Source organism: Epinephelus moara, chromosome 2 (assembly GCF_006386435.1).
Source record: "Epinephelus moara isolate mb chromosome 2, YSFRI_EMoa_1.0, whole genome shotgun sequence".
NCBI lineage: Eukaryota > Metazoa > Chordata > Actinopteri > Perciformes > Serranidae > Epinephelus > Epinephelus moara.
In genome coordinates, this window is record NC_065507.1 from 1,850,013 (window position 1) to 1,874,149 (window position 24,137).

The following is a 24,137-nucleotide window of genomic DNA, read 5'->3' on the forward strand; positions in this document are numbered from 1 at the left end:
GCTTCGCTTTCTGGCTAAGCTCCCTTTTCACCACAACGGACCGGTTCAGCGTCCGCATCACTGCTGATGCCGCCCCAATCTGCCTGTCAATCTCCCGCTCCATCCTACCCTCACTCGTGAACAAGATTCCGAGATACTTAAACTCCTCCACCTGAGGCAGGACCTCCCCCCCGACGTGGAGTGGGCAATCCACCCTTTTCCGGCTGAGGACCATGGCCTCAGACTTGGAGGTGGTGAGTCTCATACCAGCCGCTTCACACTCGGCTGCGAACCGTCCCAGCGAGAGCTGGAGGTCACTGTTCAATGGAGCTAGGAGGACCACGTCATCCGCAAATAGCAGGGACGAGATCCTCCCGTCACCGAACCTGACACCCTCCACCCCTCGGCTGCGCCTAGAAATTCTGTCCATGAAAGTTATGAACAGAACCGGTGACAAAGGGCAGCCCTGGCGGAGTCCAACCCTCACCGGGAACAGGTCCGACTTACTGCCAGCCACGCGAACCAGACTCGTGCTCCTTCGGTACAGGGACTGGATGGCCCTTAGCAAGGGGCCACCAACCCCATACTCCCGGAGCACCCCCCACAGGATGCCCCTGGGGACACGGTCGTAAGCCTTCTCCAAATCCACAAAACACATGTGGACTGGTTGGGCGAACTCCCATGCCCCCTCCAGCACCCTGGCGAGGGTAAAGAGCTGGTCCACGGTTCCGCGTCCGGGACGAAAACCACATTGCTCCTCCTCAATCCGAGGTTCAACTATCGACCGGACCCTCTTCTCCAGCACCCTGGAGTAGACCTTACCGGGTAGGCTGAGGAGTGTGATCCCCCTGTAGTTGGAACACACCCTCTGGTCCCCTTTCTTGAAAATGGGAACCACCACCCCGGTCTGCCACTCCAGAGGCACTGCCCCCGATGTCCACGCAATGTTGCAGAGGCGTGTCAGCCAGGACAGCCCTACAACATCCAGAGCCTTGAGATATCCAGGACGAATCTCATCCACCCCCGGGGCTCCGCCGCCTCGGAGTTGTTTCACTACCTCAGCAACTTCTGCCCCAGAAATTGGACGACCCGCCCCCGAGACCCCCGTCTCTGTTTCCTCACTGGAATACGTGTTGGTGGGATTGAGGAGCTCCTCAAAGTATTCCTTCCACCGCCCGACAATGTCCTCAGTTGACGTCAGCAGCTCCCCGCCCCCACTGTAAACAGTGTGAGCAAGTTGCCGCCTTCCCCCCCTGAGGCGCCGGACGGTTTGCCAGAACCTCTTTGGAGCCGATCGATAGTCTTCCTCCATGGCCTCACCGAACTCCTCCCACGCCCGAGTTTTTGCCTCAACGACTGCCGCTGCTGCGCTCCGCTTGGCCCGCCGGTACCCGTCAGCTGCTTCCGGAGACCCACAGACCAACCATGCCCTGTAGGCCTCCTTCTTCAGCCTGACGGCTCCCCTCACCTCTGGTGTCCACCAGCGGGTTCGGGGATTACCGCCGCGACTGGCCCCAGCGGCCTTGCGGCCACAGCTCACAACAGCCGCCTCGACAATGGCAGAGCGGAACAAGGCCCATTCGGACTCAATGTCCCCCTCTGCCCTCGGGACGCGGTCGAAGCTCTCCCGGAGGTGGGAGTTGAAGATCATCTGGACAGGTTCTTCCGCCAGGCGTTCCCAGCAGACCCTCACTGTTCGTTTGGGCCTGCCAGGTCTGCGCGGCGTCCTCCCCCACCATCTGATCCAACTCACCACCAGGTGGTGATCAGTTGACAGCTCTGCTCCTCTCTTCACCCGAGTGTCCAGAACATATGGCCGCAGGTCAAATGATACGACTACAAAGTCGATCATTGACCTGCGACCTAGGCTGTCCTGGTGCCACGTGCACCGATGGACATCCTTATGTTTGAACATGGTGTTAGTTATGGCCAAACTGCGACCCGCACAGAAGTCCAATAACTGAACACCACTCGGGTTCAGATCGGGCAGGCCGTTCCTCCCAATCACGCCCCTCCAGGTCCTGCTGTCATTGCCCACGTGAGCATTGAAGTCCCCCAGCAGAACAATGGAGTCCCCAGTCGGGGCACTGTCCAGCACCCGTCCCAGGGACTCCAAAAAGGGCGGGTACTCTGAACTGCTGTTCGGCACATAAGCGTAGACAACAGTCAGGACCCGTTCCCCGACCCGAAGGCGCAGGGACGCAACCCTTTCGTCCACTGGGGTGAACCCCAACGTTCAGGCAGAGTCTGGGGGCTATCAGAAAGCCCACCCCGGCCCTCCGCCTCTCACCCGGAGCAACTCCAGCAAAGGAGAGAGTCCAACCCCTCTCAAGGACTTGGGTTCCAGAACCGGAACTATGTGTCGAGGTGAGGCCGACTATATCTAGCCGGTAAATCGCAGAAAAAGAGTCATAGTATAGTATGTCATCAAGAATCTGGTAATAGTCCTGGAATTGAATTAAACAGTTATCATTACTTAATACATAACAAAAATTATATTAAAAAAAAAGAATATTAGCAAATGTGGCTGACAAAAAGCTAATACAAATAAATACAGTACATGGGCTTTAGCATTTAAATCCCTTTATTTCAATCCATATTCATTCCATGTTTAATTAGTTAAGTAGTCAGATTAAGGGTGTTTTGAAAACCAAGAATGCATTAAGAACAGTATCACTGCGTGGGTCCTGTAAGATAAATGAAAGAACAATCATAATAACTTCACCACTGCCTAAAGGTGCCTACAGAGACTGAACCCTGAAGAAAGCAACAGACAGTCATCTTCACGTATTAACGAGTTTTTATTAAGCAGTAGCATCACATTAGTAACAGTCTGGAATGAAATGTTGAAAATCCCCCCTGAAGCAGAATAAAACACGTCATATTGCTCCTCCATCATATTTTTAAATGATGCAGTGAAGTTTTTTCAGCAGGTCTGAGGCTTTAAAAATGAATATTTCCTAATAAATCAGTAAAAACCTGATGTTCTGTAACAGCAGTTGTGTTCTGCTTCAGGGATGGACTCTGTCTTTACACTCTGTTGGTCCACATCAGTCTTCATTCATAAAAACAAAAATATTTCAACCTGGTTTCACCCAAAGACACAGCAAACTGAAATGAGACACTGGAAACACATTGATAAAGTGTCTAAAGAAACAGATAAATGTAGCTCTGCAGCAGCTACATATTAAATCCCTTTATGAACACAAATGAGAAAAGAAACAAACAGATGGAAGCAAAACATCAAATAAAACTTCAGTCAAATGTTCAGCTCCACAGAGTGAAGGACGGGTTGTGAGGTTGAATCCTGACCTAGAAAATGTGGTGACATCTTGGAGTAAACTCTGCCAGAAGGCACTTTATACCAATGGTTCCCAACTGGTCCAGATTTTTCCTTAGTGATTAGTTCAAGGTCCACACGGTTTAATATATTCATTCATACTTGCATTTGGCCATGTCCTCGAGCTAGTTTGCTGTCTCTGTTAAGTAGCTGTTCATTATTCACTCAGCAGTTTTTCATGAAATCAAACCCAGTTTTTGATTCTATTTATGGGCTGCATTTTTTCAGCAATAGCCATTTAATGGATATATAAAATCACAAAATCAAATCAGCTTTATTTATGTATTGCGTTAAATTATAGACCAAATCACCGTGACATCACACGAATAACAGCAATCACTTCGGGGCAGAAAACTGGCAGTTGATTACAGACGCAAAGATGTGTGAAATCCGCAAAATTGTTGATTGCTGTTGTCAACATTTACAGAAGGGGTGGGAATCACCAGAGGCACCACGATACAATATTATTACAATACTTAAGTCATGATGCAATATTATTGCAATATTATATATGTTGCGATATGCTGAGTATTGTGATAAAATATATTCCGACATATTGGGATTAATTATCTTTTTTTAACTGTAAATTATGTCCCTGAAGGAAAAATTTGTCAGCATCTGTTTTCGCTAATAAGATAAAGTTTTCACTGCTCGTCTACAGATATAACCAAGTTAAATATAAGACTTTTTAAGGCCTTTTTAAATACCACTTTATATAAATTTTAAGACCAAACCTGCAACAGAAATACACATTAAATATACATATATTTATGTGTATGTGTGTGTGAGACACATGTATAAGTACTATTTCACACACACAACACACTGATGTCAGTTCAAAATGAACACTACTGTAGACACCCTGTTTCAGTCTGTCCATCTCACTTAAGGCATTTTCTGCAGCAGTAAAATGTATCTAGTGGACTGAAAAAGCAATTGATTTTTATTATTCTAGTAGTTACCTACCTTAAGTTTAATTTGAATTTTAATATCATTAATCCATATAATAAAAAAAGATACTTGGCAATGTGTGACCATATGATATTGCCTCACAAAAATATTACGATACTCTGCTGCATACCCTAGTTTAAAAATATTCTGTGTTGTCCTGTTATCATCTTTGATAAACCAAATCTACCTGCATGAAAGCTTAACAATGCACTGCTGTGGACAGAAATGTATTTCAGACACCTAAAAAAACAGTCAATATTAGTGCAAGGGTACGCTGCATTTGAGTATTTGCTCTGCCTCACCTTACACACTAACAGATCAGTTTTGGGTAGACCAGCAACTTTGTGTTCTGCCAAGTAAAATGACTGTTTTTGTCAGTGGAGTCTGGTGGCTTTGAGATCACAGCTTCAATCCCCCCCCAGAAACTCAGTCTATTACACTGTCCTACTGTTTGTGTCCAAGCTAAAAGCAATCTTTAAGAGTGGCAGACTCCACCACAAGCAATGAAAACTGCAATAAAGAGAGATAATTATTCATTAAATTACATTTAAAAAAAAAAATAGTAATGATAATAATACATTAAATTGCTGTGGCTGAAAAAAGCAGGGTTTGATTTCATTTAACTATTAGAGGATTATAACTTTTGATCATACTGTACTTCTGGATTTCTGGGATGTTTCCAGAGCTTTCAACACAGTGTACTTCAGTTTTTTCTTTGTACTGTTGTTAACAACAACATGAACAGATATATCTGACATCATTTTAAGTCACAGTGAAACAGTTAGAGCATCTTTTCTTGGAATGACAAGAGGATTTAAATTAAACGTGTGCTGCTCATTAAATACAGACAGAAGGGACTTTAACTGATGGAAACTATTCATATTCTTAAATAACATTTTAGGGGCGTAGATTCATGTAACCGCACAAACATGATGGAGGCTGAACAGGTGACAAACTCCCTTTGTGACATCATCACAGCACTGTAAACAGGTAAGGGCTTGTTTAAACTCCCTTTACATACAAAAATACATAAGTTCATTTCAAACTTTGAGACCGTTACTGCTCTCATACCCCCATGCCACATCCACTACCTGGCACTGGAGGGTCAAAAGTTTCTGACAACAACAAACATGGCGATGGTGGAGGAGGTCCTGATAATGTAACTTTTAACCGAGGCAGTGTCGTAGATGGCTGTGTTTTATGAGGCCATTAAGTACATTGGGAAGTATGGACGAAGAACTATTTTTACAGTATTAATGATTCAATCCTTTACGCCATTTTTAAAATGTCTTTGTTGAGTCCAGTGGTCCTATCTTGTTGAAGTACGCTAAAATGCCCCCATGATCTCTAATGATACCGCTCAGTTTTGTCTGTACCCGAAAGCTTTCAGAAAATGTGCACAAATACAAATACAGAGAATGCAGAGTACAGAGAGAGGGGTCCGTCCGTGTCCGTATCTAACACTGAGCATAAATCAGCTTTATGGGGTCTCTGGCGCTCTGACAGTAACTGGATTCAAATAAGGCTTCTTCATTTTCTTCATTTTTTCATGAAGTCAGGAAGTGTTAGCCTAGCTTAGCATAAAGACTGGAAGTGACAAACTATATTTTTGGTTAAGAACAGAAATGTAACAAGACTCAGGGCTTGTTCAGACTGCCAGCAACAGTTGTTGTTGTTTTTGTCATTTCAAGATTTAGTTAATAAAGTCTGGACTGCAAAACACCACATGAAACATAACTTTTGCAAATGGGATGCAAACCACATTGGGAGTGTAGTGCAGTGTTTCCCACAGAATTTGAGTTTGTGTGGCGGTAGCTGACGACTGGGTTGTAGTAGTATGGTATTATGACATTCTATACTAAAAAACTTTTTTTTCCTTTAAAATGTGTGTGTCCCTTCTCTAAATTCAGATGTTTTTACGGGTCCGTGCAGACGGAGCTCTTTTTTTCCCCTTAGCAGTATTTTGTGAATCGCGGTGTGGATAATTGATCAATTCAGAGCTGACCAGATCAGATCGAGAGGAGCGGCTGCTGCAGAGGCAAGTTAGAATCAGTTAAGACCCAGTAGAATAAACGTTAAAGTTTCACTTTCAATGCACCTGACGTTCTGCTGCTCCATCTGTGTAAGAGTACACTCTGCGCTCAGACAGTGTAGTGCTGTAAATAACTCAACAGTATATCTATCAACAGCGCTGCTAACTAACAGTCCAACTCCAAAAATAGACAATCTATTTGTGGCAGCAGATGTTTTGATCGTTGCGGGCTGCCACAAATAAATGAATGTGTAAAGAAACCCATACGAGGTTTGAAATGTAATTCAAATAAAATTCCTACAGCTGTCTCTCAGTCCAGATGTATTTTGCGTCATTCTTAACTAGGGCCGCCCCTAAAAGATTGGATTAATTAGTCAGAGAGATTTTTCAGGTTGAGCAGTTTTTGGTCACTCAGTGTGCTGTTTACTTTTGGGAATGTTTCAGTCCCCAGATTTAGCTGCAGAGTGAGCGTTCCTTGCTTTCAGTGGACCTAGACTAGGCTGAGTCTGAGTCAGACAGAGGCAGCTGCCTGGAGGAAGAGAGGCTTTGACCGATCAGACTCTGAGATAACTTTTTCTTTCTGATCAGAAGTGGTGAATTTACAGCTCACAGCAACCTAACACAACACAGTCTCTGGTCTATATTTGAGGTATACCATGGTATAGAATTTGACAGTTATCATACTGTATGCATTTGCTTATCTACAGTATTAAAAAAATGCAACTGGATGTAGAATCTCCCCATGCTTCCATTTTAAAAAATTGTTGCAAGTTTTAATTATAGAAATAAAAAGTCTTGTAATTAAAAAAAGCCCAACTATTTTCATTACTTTAAAGGTCATTGTAACTGACAGAACTAATGGTTCTGTAAAACTGGGATATTTTCTGAGATGGTTCCTGCACCGCTGCCACCCTACTGGTGTCACATTTCGATTCACATAAACGGAGTTAGTGCACATTAGCCTGGAGAGCTAACTTAACCTGTTTACGTCACCGTCACCCTGAACGTCCTGCTGAACTGTTCAGACTCTCAAACTCTATCATCTGGAACAGCCATAAACAGTTCAAATCCTAGGCATTTGTTCAGTGTTCAGTCTAAGTAGTCTTTGCTTCCAGTTGCCTGGCCTCCGTCTTTACAGAACTGACTGAACTGACAGTGGCGCTAGATGAAAAGTCAACAATGGACTAAGCAATAATCTAGAAAACAACCAATCAGCTGGTTTTAACTCTTTGTTTACATATTTTGTAAGATTTCTCTGCCATGTAAAAGAACTTTTTCTATAGACCCTTTTACACTGCATCTTCAAGGCGTGACTTTCATGCTGTAATTCTTCCTCTCTGTGCTGTGTAAAGGGTACAATTGTGGAATGGGGGGACAGAGTGGTCTCGCCTTTAAGCTGGCATCAGAGGTAGTAACAGCACCGAAACAATGTCTGTATAAAGACGACAGCCAGCAGGACGGGATCGTGGGTGGCCTGGGTGGGGTGTTTTGATGATGTGTTATGCGTGCGGCCCACCGCAGGGGATTTAAAAAGCAGCTGATAGCAGTTAGCAGCTAACTCGAAGAAGAACAGCGGCCAGAAATGCCCGAAAATTGGGAAAAAAGGAGGTCCAGCAGCTCCTCACCCTCCGAGCAAAGGATGAGATCAGCTGCCATATAACAGGGAAGGTAAATTATGTCCTTGCCATGTTACGCCACTCTTATTGTTTACAAAGCACTGCCGACACGTATGTTATATGAGCTACAACTAGAGGCCAATGCTGTTGTGGTACTTGTCATGCCCGTCATGCCGGTAAGCTGTCTAAAATCGCATACTGGAGTGGCATGATGCCACTGTTGTTTGGTTCTGTGTCAAAAAACGAAGGTGCTGTGATAAAGGGACTTTGTAGCGGCTCTATAGCACGATCTCTAAAAAGAGCTTATAATAAAACCTAAATGAGCTGCCGGTACAAGAACAGGATAAATAATGCACTGAAACTACCAACAACATTGAACACACTGCATTTTGTTTTCCACAGATACTTGAGTTGTTCCTCAGTCTTCCATTTCCTCTACTGGGGACTGCAGTGAACTTGCATTGGTACTTTTTGGTAACTGGGGATAGCTACCGATAGCTACTAGGGGAAAACATAAGCAATATCCTCTGTTTTGGTTGCTGAGTGTTTGATGCACTTTCTTTGTGTCATAAATGGAGCCTTCATGTTGCAGGGAGATGGTACTCTGTGGCAAACAGAGCTGCATGATAAAACAAGGCTTACAGTGAACCAACCTAAACGCCGATGATCTCATTATCCTACAGCATTGTGTACACAATATTTACGTCATTATAAGTTAAAGAAAAACACTTGTCTGCTTCTACTTGCGTATGTGAGTATTAAGTCAATGTGACTATTTGATCAAACGATCTACACAGAAAATAATTTGCAGATTAATTGATGATGAAATTAAGTTTCTCCTCCGTCGTCGTGAACACTAGTAACACTTTTTCCAACTGCAGTAACCGTACATAAAGTATACTTTCAATGTTACTGTAAAGAGTATACTCCACTATATTATCATATCTGCTATGTTTTAGAACATTTTATAGACATCGTTTACATGAAGCAGTCAGTCAACTCTTTTAGAGGTTAAAATTAACGCTTCTCCATTCAAACTGTTACCGTGGTAACCCAGTGGTCATGGAGTGGAGAGGGTCTGCAGTCCGAGAGGCTCCTATTCTCAGTTTCTGTCATTCTGTCCTCTTCTCAACACTGTGTTGGCTATTCACCATTTCTCCTCCTCCTGCACCTCCCTCCACCCCCTCCTCCTCTTCCTCCTCCTCTTCCTCGCCTCCGCGGCTGAATTTCCGTCTGGTGAGCCTCTCCGGGTCATGTGACGCCATGTCGCTGAAGTCACGGAAGATGTCCTGAAACGTCTGGTCGTCTCCTGAGGAAAGATTTACGGTCAGTGTGCTTCTGTGTACAGACTGTACATACAGTGTATATTAGAGCGTGTGATTTTTCATGCTGACTGTCTACTCACCCACAGCTCCAAAGACTCCTTCTGAATCTCTCATCTCTTCGTTCATCCTGGCCATCCGCAGTCTGAAACATTTAAATCAACATGTAAGTCGTAGGCTAGTGTTTGGTAGCCTACCTGTACTAAAAGTTAACTCATCAGTGAAGAAGCTCATGACACAAGTGGACAGTAGGGTTCTTGTTCTGGACCGTGTATAACGTATACAAGGTACAGGACCCAAAATGCAACAAAGGAGTGGCCATGTAGCATGGCTAGCTGTTTCCTCCTGCTTCCAGTCTTTATGCTAAGCTAGGCTAACTACATCCTGACTCAATATGAACTGAAGCTTCCACAACCATATTAAACACTCTTTGCATATTAATATAAAGCGATCACCCACAGTGTGACGATGTCAGCATGGGCTGTTTCTACGGCGATGGCCAATGGGTCCTGTCCCCTCTCGTCTACAGCATACTGATTGGCTCCTCTCTTCAGCAGCAAACACACCTGTCTACACACAGCCAAGGAAAATCAGAGGAGTTTATCCCAGTTCATTTAAACAGGGTCAGTGTGTGGCTGTGTGTGTGTTTGTGATTACCCTGTGTGTCCAGCGGTGGCAGCAGCATGCAGTGCTCCCTGTCCTCTCTGGTCTCGGTGGTTGACGTTTGCTCCGTTCAGCAGCAGGAACTCACAAGCTAACAGTGACCCCTGCAGACAGCACAGAGAAATACAACCAACAGGCACAGGTGAAGACTTGAAGTGCTCTTTTACTCGCCAGAAGAAAATGTTGGCATTGTACATTTCTGCAAAGCACAAATATGTCACATTTATATGTATCATATCAACATTTCTGAAGTGATGTAGTATATCAGCTGACTTTGTCATTGGAGGGAGGAAGGGAATGTGGATGGCATGTCACCTAGGTAAGACGACTGCCAAGCTGCAGACCACTGTTAAAGAACAAAAACCAACACAACTGGTTGCTTGTTCAGCAACCCGTCGTTGTTTTTCCAGCAGCTTTTTAGACACCAAACGTGGGTGTTTTCTAGCAAAACGTCACTGTTTTTCCCAGCAGCTTTTTAAGGACCAAAGGTAAAGTATCCGTGATTTTCAGAAACAATGCCAACATATTCTTCTGGCAATTGGATTGCTTTACCTGAGGCTTCACATCAGCTGGACTTTTAGGAACCTTGCAAGTGTTATTTTCCTACATCTTAAGCTAGACAAAGTGTTTTTCAGCTAATCCTCTCTGATCTTCTTGGATCAGCTGGAAAAGTAATCGCTAAGCTAAAAATGGGACTGTTTTTCTGACTTTTTAGAGGTGATCTTATAGAATATGATGCACTGCTTTAGATTAAACTACCCAGCAGTATATAAGGGAGTAAAAATGAGCACAACCTTAAACATTTTACTGCACTTTACATATTTTTACTTTAAGTACATTTTGCTGATTCATACTTTTACTTAAGTACAGTTTTGAATGCACGATTTTTAGTTGTAGCAGAGTTTTTTTATAATTGCATCATTATATTTTGTGTTCATGGTGCCTCCTCACCCCGACAGCAGCTCCTATTAGAGCTGTGTGTCCCCCTTTCTCAGCAATACTCCTGTTGACCTCTGCCCCCTGTGCCAATGCTGCTGCCATGGCAATCAGGTCTCCGGCCAGCGCAGCCCCATACAGACGCAGCCCGGCCTCGCCTTTTCCACCATCTGAAAAAGACAACACCAATAAAAGCTAATATTTAAAACCTGTTTATGTGTATGAAATCAGGGTGGGAAATTGTCTTTGTTTGGGAGAACTCTAGCTGGAGAAATCAGGTTTCTGAGAATAGTCTGAACCAAACTTCATGGCAAACTCCCAAATGGTTGTTGAGACATTTCTGTCTTTTTAAATAACTTCACTTTTCTGTTAGACTTACGAGCTCCAGCTGAGCTGCTGCTCTGCACAAATCTCTTCTCCACATATTTCTCTTTGATCCATGTCTCTTTCTCTGTCCTGGAGGGACAAAAAAAAAAGAACTTTTTTTTTTTTATGTTTAGTTTTCTTACTTATCAGCAGCCAAAAACACCCTGCGTTATTATTTTTAGATCGACAGAAAAGCAGGCAAAAGTTAAGCATTTCTGAAGCTGTAAATAACACTTGACACTTCAAACAGTATAACAGGGCCTAAGTCCCTGACTTAAAGGGCAACTCTGGTATTTTTCAACCTGGACCCTTTTCCCTGCATTTTTGTGTCTAACTGACTCACAAAAGCCATCCTAGTTTTTCTTTCTACTGTTCTAACAATCACCAACTCTGCATTGGTTAAAATAAACCCTCAATTCCCCCAGTTAGATGTGAAAACATGATGCCTCTATACACGCTAAAATTACTGTTTATTTAAATGGAGTCTGGTGTATTTGGCGATGGCAATTTCAGGGCTGTTTATGGTTAAACAAAAAGGATTTTACTCTTTAACAAAACGGTTTATCTCTGTAGGGATCCTTTCCATAATGTCACACACTTTAAACAATCGAAGCCTGTCAGTGACAAAAAACTGACAGTGTATAATTGCTTTGAGTGATTACATTGTAGCCTGTTTCGCTACTGGCTACAGCCTTCCAGTTTCAAAAACTGTTGTTCCCAGTGGTCACTTAGACAAAAAAACATGTGAAAATGGGTTCCAGGTTGAAAAATACCAGTTACCCTTTAATGTCTCACTAACGAGATACAAAAATCAATTAGAAGTGATTTTACCGCGGGCTGTTGGCTCTGGGTTTGATCCGCCCTTCCTCTGAACATCGCGCCTCATAGATCCGGTTCATGACATCATTTCCCAGAACACAGAGCAGCTACAGGTGAAGAAGAAGAAGAGTTTGGTGTCAATATACACCATCAGAGAGGGTAAAGATCTCGAGTATACAATGGGAGAGTTTTGGGTTGCCATTACCTTCAGCTGTTCAGCCTCCCATGAGTCCAGAGTGAGAGATCTCACCTTGGACAGGTGGACACCCAGGCTCCTGGAAACATCATGACATCATATATATTTGTTAGATTCATATTGTTAAGTCACATCACATGAATAACATCATACAGTGTCATGGGTACTGATACTTGGGTACCAAGTTGATGCCAAAATTCTGTAAACATGGCAGTACTAGTTTTTCTCTGGTACTGTAGGGAGCAGGGATGCAATTCTTCAGGACCTGACAGGGCAACATATACATGTACACCTACAAGTGTTCTAGTCTGCAGTTAAATGCCAAAGGAAGAACAACAAAAACACGTGGAACATGGTAACAAGCTGCACCGACAGCTCCACCTCAACTCGTCAAAAACTAAAGTGTATTTTCTGAGGCCAGCATCATTTTGTTAATTCTTTGTGTATTTACACTCTGCTACAAACACCAGCAGCATGATGAGGCGCTGAGCGTCTATTCAGTACTATGCGCTGCATGTTTGGTGTTTTTTTCTGAAAAATGTTGGTAAACACTGATTTCATCATTAGGGTTCCCACACATTTTCACTGACAGAATTTTCAAGGACTCTTAATAAAATTTTCATTTCATAAAAGCTTGCACTTCACTGTGTCTGCGTCACTTGTCGGCCTGGTTACTGTACTTTTTTACACACACACATGCAGGAGAGTCTCACTTCCTGTAACAAACGCCGCCACACTATGTCACATATACATGTAACGTCTAAAAGCAGAAGGCTTGGCTGGTAAAAGTCATGAAAAATGAGAACTGCGCAAGTTTTCCAGTTGTATCAAGCATCAAATAAGTTGTTTGATTTAATCTGGCTTACTTGACATTCCAGGCCTTTGAAATTCCGACACTTTTCCAGGTTTTCCATGACTGTGGGAACCCTAAATCATTTTATCAAGCCGACCAATCATAGCCAAGGAGAGGCAGGACAAATACTACAAAGACCAACCATCACATATTACATGGACAAGTCCTGAACAACTACGACAATAGAGGACAAATGTTTATTTACTGTGGGCTGTATATTAAAATATGTTTCCTTGCCCACAAAATCTGATGAACCCACATAGACTAGTACTTTGTGTTGGAGGCAGATAATCAGGGATCAATAATACAATTTAAATTATATATAAATCTTGTTAATAAAGGAGTGTTTGTTTAAGTATATGGGATTTATTAGGCTTTCCCACACATTAATTTCTTTGTGGCGACCCGTAACAATGAAAACATCTGCCGCCATGTTTTGATTTTCTATTTTTTGAAATCTACTATTCATTTGGAGCGCTGTCAGAATATATATCATTTGGTTATTGGCTGCTTCACAATCTTACAGCACAGAGTGTACTCTAGGCACGGATAAAGCAGCAAAACGTCAGGCGCAGTGAAAGTGAAACTCAACCTTTTATGCACTGGGTGTTAAAGTCTGATAGGATTGACTGAGTTTTCGAACCATGGTTGTTGAGGACAGCACCATGTTTACCAGCCTCTGCATTAGTATGGTGACATGCCTTTTAAACAGTAAAGTGTACTGAATAAAATATGTACTTTCTACAGTAAAAAACAGTGGTTCCCAACTGATCGGTCGCGGTCCAAAGGTGGGTCGTGGGTCCATTCTGAATAGACCACAAAATGACTTGAAAACGTGTCAAGTTTGTAAAAAACACACTTTATTTTTGTTCCATTTCCTGCTGTAGAGTAAGTAACTAGCTCAATGACATGGCCAAACTCTAATAACATACTGAATGTATTAAACCGTGTAGACCCTGAACTAACAACTAGGGAGGAATCTGGTCCCTGTGGCTGGACCAGTTGGGAACCACTGGTATAAAATATAATATAATTTTGTGATGTCGAGCGGCTCCTGTTACCTGTGTATGCCAGAGCACTCAATGCACATGGTAATTCCCAAGTTGATGGAGGCCCAGCGAGGATCCTCCTCGCCGCAGTCGCAACACCGCAGGTTCCCAGGGCCACTGAGGGCCATGCTCAGCGCTGGCGGCCTCTGAGCAGGGGGCCCCGGGGAGGCGTCCCCACCACACGGGAGAGGGGGGAGCTCTTTAGGCTGTGCACAGGCAGGGATAAAGTCTGTATGTTACAATAATAACAGTGCTGCACTTAGATGCACTTTACTTGAGTATTTTCTTTTCATGCTACTTTTTACCACACTACATTTATCTGACAGCTTTACTTACTTGACAGATTTAGATTTCTACATTAGAACATATTAAAAGTTTATAATAGCTCTTTTTTTTTGACAGAAAATGAATGTGAAGAGATGATGTAATATGTCAGAGTGAACCTGCCTGTGTGATATGAACGTCGGCTCTCTCCCTGTAGGCAAGGTCGATGCTGCCCTGCAGAGCGCTGAGCCAGGCCTGCTTCAGCTGCTCCGAGTCTGCCTGCAGAGCACAGCATCTGACAAGAAAAATAAAACTATATGTTGGTGTTTTTTAAAGATCTACGACTTCAGTAAAACCAAAGGGCTTGAAGCTGAGAGCCACAGGACATGAGATTTGTTGATGAAAACAAACAGTAACAGAATAACAGCCGACTGATTCTTCATTGTGAACGTGTGACAGTCTTACTTCTGAACAGAGAGCAGCTCGAAGCAGAAACGTCGGTCGATGTGCTCCAGTGATTTGACAGCACACAGTCTGAGGTCTTCAAACAGGACCACGGCTTCCTCCTGCAACACGAACACAAAACACTCCAATGTTACTCCTTCTGTTCGTTCATCATCTGTTCTTTAATTTATTTGTTTTATTTCAGCACCAAAATAACATCATGTACCACTTTCATCTCCTCTGTGCGTTTTCCAGGTTAAAGTAATTATATATGTCTGAGGTTTTGTTAATATTCTCTGGAAAAAAAGCTGCAGTCAATCAATAATAAAACACTAAAACACTTTGTAAAGATGCAAAAACAAAATCTGTAACTATCAAGAATCAGACCTCAGTCAGGGACAATAAACATGGTTCTAAGTTTCTGTTTAAATTCAGTATTTCTAACCCAAACTGAGACCTGCCGAGACGTGCTGAGACGTGCCACATCACTTTCAATAAATGAGCAGTTGTACCTTGTGTGACTTCCTGTAAATGAGTTGATTGTCTCTGATGAAAAACCAGCACCTGAAATGAGTTTAGAATAAAGTTTAGTCCTATTATGAATGATATAAGACCTTAACAAACACATACACACAGATTAAATACACACTTTTTGAGGTCCAGTGTGTCGGGTTAAGGGGGATATGTTGGCAAAAAGTATGTTTTCTTTAGTCTATAATCACCAGAAAATAAGGAATCGTGTTTTCATTAGAATGAGCCATTTATATCTACATGGGGAGCAGGTCCTCGTCTATGGAGATCACCATGTTGCACCACTGTGTTTCTACAGTAGCCCAGGATGGACAAACCAAACACTGGCTCTAGATAGGCTCATTCACAGTTTCTCATCAGCCACTGTAATTACAGGCCTCTCCAGTGAGCGTTGGATCACTTTTTGTGTATCTTCTTTATGCATTGTCTTTACTGGTTTAAATTAACTGGACCATTTGTTTTGGAGAGGAAAAGATATCTGCAGATAATTCAGCTCCCGGTAAAAACCTCCTGAACAATAAACACTGTAGGAATTCTAACCAGGAGAAGTTTCAACTGGTTGCAATCTGCAATCCTCACCACTAGACACCACTAAATCCCTCTAAATATTACACACTGGACCTTTAATTGAAGCTCTCCTTGATCAGCAGAAAAACCAGTGGCATTGTACCTCTTCCAGGTTTTGGATTTCCTCCGGGAGCGTTTGAAGAGGTAACCCTGGATGATGTCATCACTCCCAGGGCAAGGGCTGACCATTGGCTCTCCTGAAGCATCCTGAAAACACACACAAAACAACAATTTCAGGTGGCGCTATGCGCAGAACACTTTTGGTTACTGTACGGATTAAACATACAACATGCCAGTGAGTTTAGGTGGATTTTATTACATTTGAGTGGAGCCAGACAAGGTGTTTCCACCTGTTTCCAGTCTTAATGCTAAGCTAAGTAGCCTCACATTCACTGCACAGACATGAGCGTGGTGTGGAGAGACAACAGACAACAACACAAGACTAAATCTATAATAACTCTCAAAATGAACACTGGCCTATACAATAAAGATAGAGTTATCAGTGGCAGAGATCTTGACAGACAGATGGACCGATAGAGGTGAAGTTCTTACTCTCTGCTGCACCAGCAGGTGTCTGTTCTCCAGGTCTTTTCTCTTAACTGCACAGTCTGATGATAACTGCGACAGCTGGATAGAGAAAACAAGCACACACAGTGAGCTGGATTTCATACGTTTAGGTGATAATTAAGATAAAAGTGAGACAGAAAGGGGTCAGAGGTGAGGACCTGTGTTGCCATGGTTTTCATGGTGGGCTCCAGGTCCCTGAGCAGGTCAAAGCCTTGGTGGAAGAAGGTGAACTGAGCATGGACAAAGGAAAACACCTGACAACAGACAACAATACACACATTTCAAAACAACTCCAACTGTTTATCCAAAACTTTGAGCTCACTATTTTTGAACTTTGGACAGAGCCAGGCGAGCTGTTTCCCCTGCTTACAGTCTTGATGCTAAGCTAGGCTAACCACATCCTGACACAAGATTGGTTTCCACATCTCACTCTCACAGAAAGAATACGCTTTGTTCCCAAAATGTTGAACTACTCCTTTAAAACAACAACATACATAAATATGACTGTAAAATTAAAAAACTCACTGAGTTTAAGATGTCGATTCTCTGCTGAGTCTTGAAGGTGTTGAGCTGAAAACAATTGAAACGTGCGGAATATTTCATTCTCTGTTGTTCAAACATGGAAATAAAATGTGCGGTGATGTGATATGATGGCAGCTGTGAGTGTGTGTGTGTGTGTGTGTGTGTGTGTGTGCGCGTGTGTGTACCTGCAGACAGTAGTCCAGGGCGAAGTGTTGGTAACATTTGCGTGTGGCAAGCAGCAGGTGACTCGCCCGCTCTGCATCACCAGGTTTGTGGCGAGACACCTGAGCATTCTTGACAGCGGCCGTCTCCAGGTCGTCCCCTATCCGGACAAACTCCCTCCTGGTCTCCAGCAGCTGGGGCAGGAACCTCAGAGACACATTGTTATTGTAATCGTCAACGTCATGATTGTACAGGTGCATGCAAAAGTTTGGGCACCCCTGGTCAAAATCTTTTACGGTTTCAAATTAACAAAAAATGAAAAGGGCCTGAAGCAAAAGTTTGGGCACCCTGCATGGTCAGTGCTCAGTAGCGCCCCCTTTGGCAGGTACCACAGCTTCTAAACACTTAGTGTATCCAGCTCAGAGTCTTTCAGTTCTTGTTTGGAGGATTTTCACCCGTTCTTCCTGCAAAAGACTTCTAGCTCTGTGAGATTCTTGGGCCGTCTTCATGCTCTGCTCTTTGAGCTCTATCCACAGATGTTTAATGATGTTTAGGTCGGGGGACTGTGAGGGGCGTGGCCAAACCTTCAGCTGGCTCCTCTTGAGGTCGTCCATTGTGGATCTGGAGGTGTGTTTAGGATCATTGTCCTGTTGTAGAAGCCATCCTCTCTTCATCTGCAGCTTTTTTACAGATGCTGTGATGTCTGGAATTTAACTGAATCCATTCTTCCCTCTACCTGTGAAATGTTCCCCGTGCCACTGGCTGCAACACAAGCCCAAAGCATCATCCATCCACCCCCGTGTTTAACAGTTTGTTCTCCAAACATACCTTTGCTCATTGTGTCCAGAAAGTTCTGTTTTACCTTCATCAGTCCACAGGACTTGTTTCCAAAAAGCATCAGGCTTGTTCAGATGTTCCTTTGCAAACTTGTGAGGCTGAATGTTGTGGTGAGGACACAGGAAAGGTTTTCTTCTGATGACTCTTCCATGAAGCTCATATTTGTCCAGGTGTGTCTGCACAGTAGAACAGTGCACCACCACTCCAGAGTCTGAGAAATCTTCCTGCAGGTCTTTTGCAGTCAAACGAGGGTTTTGATTTGCCTTTTTAGCAATCCTACGAGCAGCTCTCTCGGGGGGGTTTCTTGGTCTTTCAGACCTCAGCTTGACCTCCACAGTTCCTGTTAACTGTCTTCATCAGTTATTTTAGTTTTCAGAGTGCTAGGCAGCTGTTTAGAGGAGCCCATGGCTGCTGATTGTTGGGACAAGGTTTCGGGAGTCAGAGTATTTATAAAGCTTTAAAATTTACATTACCTGGACATTTACAGAACCCAATGTCTTTGTCAGGCCACAAACATCACCATGCCCTCAGGAAGGCGCTAAAGGTCCCTAAAAGCTCGCACTTCCTAAAAAGCATTTACCCAAATGCTTTAAAGAATTAAAATGTGAATAACCCAGCTATAAGATATGTGCAATAACAACTAAAAAGAATATCCTGAATATGTGCAATATTTCGTGACTGTGCAATAATCTATTGTACTTACTCTGCTTTAATAGCTATCTATTGTTTTTATACTCATATATATCAAGTCTTTAATGTGTCTGCTTGTCTGTGAATTTCTGTATGATCTACTAGAGACACCTAATGTCGTTGTACAGCTGTGCAATGACAATAAAGGCATTGATCACTTGATTGATTATCGGTCTTATAATTAGCCTCTCTTTCTACAAGTGTATTTGTTTCTGTACAGTAGTGTATTTGTTCTTTCTTTTAAATCTATTCTTTCTTTTAAATCTATTCTTTCATGCACAGATGGAAAAGTTTGGGTAATTGCGCTGAAAATTGAGCTTCTTTCAATAAAAACAAATCTTAACAAAAAATAAATAAATAAATAAATAAAGCACAACCAGAGGTCCTGATATGTACAAGTAACTGTTGACCGTGTCTGAGTGTGAGTGTGAGTGTGTGTGTGTGTGTGTGTGTGTGTGTGTGTGTGTGTTGGACCTACTGTGTACAGAGGTTGCTCAGCTGCTGACTGATGGCTCTCTGAGTCTGATCAAACAACATCTGAGGACAAAAGAAAGACAAACAACATCATCAGCTGCATCGACCTCATGGATGGATACTGAACAAGCCTAACAGGCTCTGGTCCAGGGGCCTGAGACGTCAGGGGGCCCCCGGACCAGAGCCTGTTAGACCTGTTTAATTATTATCCGTGAGATTTTCTGAACTGTCCCCAACTCAGACATTTGTCCACAAATATCTTCCATTTGAACTATCAGAGACTTCAGCAATTTCTTCCATTTCTTTGGAACAAGACGAGCAGCGTTGGGTTGGTTATTCTAAAAATGTAATATATTATTCATTACTCTTTCAAAAGTGATAAAATTACGTATCACTCTCTGACAACAGTAATTTGTTACACTAGTCCTCATACTACCTTCTATTACACCCTATAAAACTGGTTATTGCACATCTCCCCAAAATTCAGATGTGTGAATGTCAGGGTAATTGCTGGTAAGTGTGGCTGAAGCTAGATCACTTACAAATGATTTTTTGTTTTTTAGGATAGGGGCCTACAGTTGCCTGTAATCGTTATATTCCCTAGGCTCAGGGTGAAAGACGGAGAGTCACTCGTGGAGCAACATTTTCTCCACAACATATCCATCTGCAGGTTTCATTAGTTTTTTGTAGCCTGCAGCTGTCCACGAATTAAATCCAGTTTTGGTTGTTTAACCAGTGAGGCTACAGCAGACCTCCACGGTGGGGTGTATGTCCTGGAGTTCCATGGTGTGTTGTCGGTCATAGTAGGTGTTTCAGACCAGCGGTTTGAGGATGTGTTTTCCATTCCACCTGACAATATCAAAGTAAATGTAATATTTCCAGCTGCTAAGGAAAGCGTTTCCATCTTGCAAACTAGCCTGCTGTTTTGAGACGTGCATGCACAGTGCGACAAATACAAAAATGAGACCGCTGATGTGACGCTGTTTTTCAAGTCAGTGGTGACGTGATAACAAACAGTAAAGTTGTAACAAGTTGTTTGGTTTTGGGGTGACTGTTCTACTGAATTTTTTTGGTAATTAATTACACTACTCCTTACTGTAAAAAGTAATATTATTACTGCCCCACAATGAAGACAAGTCCTTCCATCCAAACAGGATTGTCACAACCTTGGAGATCACAGATTTCCACATTGAAGTAGAGGGAGGGTCATTCATCCCCGACTCAAAAAATTAGTTGCAGCCCGAACTTACACCATGTTATAGCAAAGACAGGGATAAAACATTGAATACACAGAAAACAGGATGTGTGTGTGTGCACTCACCGTGTGGAAGCTGACCATTTCCTGCAGGCCCTGGTTGAACTGGTTCAGACAGTTCTGACATGGAAGAAAACAGGAAGTCAGTATGAAACACTTCACAGGAAACCGTGAAAACAATAGCGAGATGCCAACCATTTGCCACCAGAACCAACACACTGCCGAGAGGCCTTTTCCACTCTTATACAAACTACTGGTGGATCAATTTATAACAAAACATCACATTTATTAGCATTAATTAGCTCCATACAGTGATGACGCTGTCCTTCTTGTTGTACGTGGAAAGTTCAGCCAGGCCGGTCAGGAACAGCTGATTGGCTGCATTGTAGGCTTGACCCGCCTCCACCATCTTACTGCACAGCTTCATCACCTGATTGGTCAGAGACAAAGATTACAGACAGATAAGATCTCCTCACAGGTACATAAGTACAGGTATACAATAATAAGTGTTGATAAAATAACGAGCTATTGTGTATTGATATATAAACTGTGTCAGCCACAGGGGGGCAGCAGATACACACGAGTCACACCACAGAAGAAGTATCTGCAGTAGTGACAGAGACAGTAGTAGTAGCAGCAGCTCCATAAGTCATAATAGAAACAGTAGCAAAAGTAGCATTAACAGTATTGACACTAGTAGTAGTCATAGTGGCAGTAACAGTATCAACAGGTGTAACATTAGCAGTCGCAGCAGCGGCAGTATTAAGAGTAACAGTAGAAGTAATAGTGGTGACAGTAGAAGTAACAGTGGTAGTAGCAATATAAACAGTAAAATTAGTCATAACAGAAATAGTAGTAGTAGTAATAGTAAAAGTAAGTGGTAACAGTGTTAACCCAATTCGTATCATTAACAATAGTAACGTAGAAGCCTGGTAGCAATAATACTATTAACAGTGGTAGCAGCAGTAGTCGTAGCAGTGGTAGTATTAACAGTAAAAATAGTAGTAGCTGCAGTAGTAACAGTATTATTAGTAGTAGTAGTAGCAGTAGTAGTAGCAGTAACAGTAATATAGTAACAGTAGTAGTAGTAGTAGTAGTATTGACAGTAACAGTAACAGCATAGTAGTAGTAGTAGTAGTATTGACAGTAACAGTAACAGCAGTAGCTGCAGTAGTAACGGTAGATGTAGTAGTAGTAGCAGCAAAAACAGTATCAGTACCACTGTAACAGTTGTAGCTGTAGTAGTAGTAGAAGTAGTAGTTGTAGTAGCAGCCTCAGCAGCAGTATTAACAGTAGAAGAAGTAGCTGCTGTAGTAATAGTAATGAAAGTTGTAGTAGTAGCTACAGCGGCAGCAGTATTAACAGAATAGTAGTTGTAGTAGTAACAGTAGTACTAGTAGTAGTAGTAGCAGCAGCAGTATTAACAGTAGGAGTGGAAGCTGCAGCAGTAACAGCAGTGGTAGTAGTGGCAACAGCAAAGACAGTATCAGTACCACTGTAACAGTTGTAGCTACAGTAGTAGTATAAGTAATAGCTGCTGTAGTAACAGTAGTAGTGGCATCTGCATAAGCAGTATTAACAGTAGAAGAAGTAGCTGTGGTAGTAGCAGTAATGAAAGTAGTAGGAGAAGCAGCAGTACTATTAAATGTAACAGTAGCAGCAGTAACAGTAACACAGTATCAGTAGTAGTAGAAGTAGTAGTAGTAACAATAACAGTAGTAGTATTAACAGTAACAGTAGTAGTAGTTGTAACAGTAATAGCAGAAGTAGCAGCAGCAGTATCAACACTAGTAGTCGTAGCAGTGGTAGTATTAACAGTAAAAATAGTAGTAGCTGCAGTAGTAACAGTATTATTATTATTAGTAGTAGTAGTAGTAGTAGTAGCAGCAGCAGCAGCAGTAACAATAATAAAGTAACAGTAGTAGTAGTAGTAGTAGTAGTAGTATTGACAGTAACAGTAACAGCAATAGCTGCAGTAGTAACGGTAGAAGTAGTAGTAGCAGCAGCAAAAACAGTATCAGTACCACTGTAACAGTTGTAGCTGTAGTAGTAGTGGAAGTAGTAGTTGTAGTAGCAGCCTCAGCAGTATTAACAGTAGAAGAAGTAGCTGTGGTAGTAGCAGTAATGAAAGTAGTAGGAGAAGCAGCAGTACTATTAAATGTAACAGTAGCAGCAGTAACACAGTATCAGTAGTAGTAGTAGTAGTAGTAGTAGTAACAATAACAGTAGTAGTAGTTGTAACAGTAATAGCAGAAGTACCAGCAACAGTATCAACACTAGTAGTAGCAGCAGTGACAGAAACACAGTTAACAATAGTAACATTCACACAGTAACACATTAACAGTCACACAGTAACACAGTAACAATAGTAACATTCACACAGTAACACATTAACAGTCACACAGTAACAATAGTAACATTCACACAGTAACACAGTAACAATAGTAACATTCACACAGTAACACAGTAACAGTCACACAGTAACACAGTAACAATAGTAACATTCACACAGTAACACAGTAACAGTCACACAGTAACACAGTAACAATAGTAACATTCACACAGTAACAGTCACACAGTAACACAGTAACAGTCACACAGTAACACAGTAACAATAGTAGCAGCAGCAGCATCAACAGTAGCAGCAGCAGCATCAACAGTAGCAGCAGCAGCAGTGACAGTAACACAGTATCAACAGTAGCAGCAGCAGTATCAACAGTAGTAGCAGCAGCATCAACAGTAGCAGCAGCAGCTCAACAGTAGTAGCAGCAGCATCAACAGTAGCAGCAGCAGCAGTGACAGTAACAGTAACAGTAGTAACAGTAACACAGTATCAACAGTAGCAGCAGCAGTATCTACAGTAGTAGTAGTGACAGAAGCACAGTAGGAGCAGCAGTAGTATTAACAATAACATTAGTAGTTGTAACAGTGATAGTANAGCAGCAGTGACAGTAACACAGTAACGGTAGTAACAGTAACACAGTATCAACAGTAGCAGCAGCAGTATCAACAGTAGTAGTAGTGACAGAAGCACAGTAGGAGCAGCAGTAGTATTAACAATAACATTAGTAGTTGTAACAGTGATAGTATCAGCAGCAGCGGCAGTATCAACAGTAGTAGCAGCAGTAGTAAACAGTAACAGTAGCAGGCGCAAAAGTGACAGTAACACAGTAACAGTAATACTTGTACCTTATCCAGTTTTGTCTCGAGCGCAGACACATCCGCCTCAAACAGCTCGAGCTTCAGCCTGAGCAGAATAAATAAAACATCATCAGGTCTTCTGCACATGCGCGGTTTGGAGATGCTCAAGTGTGTATGTGTACTTACCTGAACTCAGGTGAGTCTTTGACACACTCCTCAAAGTCCAGCAGTGTGTCCATGTTGTCTTCTGTTACTGTCACTGAGTCAAACTGTTGATAAAGTTAATATAACCCTGTTAGCCTACAGTTAGCCGGTTAGCTCCATTCAAAAGCTCCTCTCTCACTCCTCATACTTAACTCCGTCCACAATCTGTGAAAAACCGCCGATAAACTTCTTCCACGAGCCGTATCGATAGTTTCATATATGACAGATCGATCGGGCATCGTGCACGCGCGCCTGACTGTCACGCATGTTGGATAAAAGTGTCATTAAAACCGTGTTAAATGTGTTTTCAGTGTGACAGCTGTCTGTGTGTGCATCCTGCAGCCCGCTGCTGCTGCT

At 42.6% G+C, this 24,137-nt stretch overlaps 1 protein-coding gene across 1 annotated transcript; it reads right to left on the bottom strand.

Moving 5' to 3' along the window:
• Positions 1-2,765: 2,765 nt before the first annotated feature.
• On the bottom strand, positions 2,766-24,137 carry zgc:162872 (BAR_ACAPs and ArfGap_ACAP domain-containing protein). The gene is made up of 22 exons (XM_050065426.1): positions 23,763-24,137; positions 23,625-23,682; positions 20,746-20,865; positions 20,502-20,555; positions 19,185-19,243; positions 17,203-17,386; positions 17,021-17,065; positions 16,654-16,749; positions 16,481-16,555; positions 16,032-16,135; positions 15,343-15,394; positions 14,852-14,952; positions 14,570-14,681; positions 14,135-14,328; positions 12,230-12,299; positions 12,037-12,131; positions 11,219-11,295; positions 10,855-11,009; positions 9,898-10,007; positions 9,700-9,810; positions 9,324-9,385; positions 2,766-9,227 (listed from the first exon to the last, which is right to left on the bottom strand). Exons 1-22 carry the CDS (start codon positions 23,813-23,815, stop codon positions 9,031-9,033), a joined length of 2,184 nt encoding a protein of 727 aa, XP_049921383.1. The 5' UTR covers positions 23,816-24,137; the 3' UTR covers positions 2,766-9,030.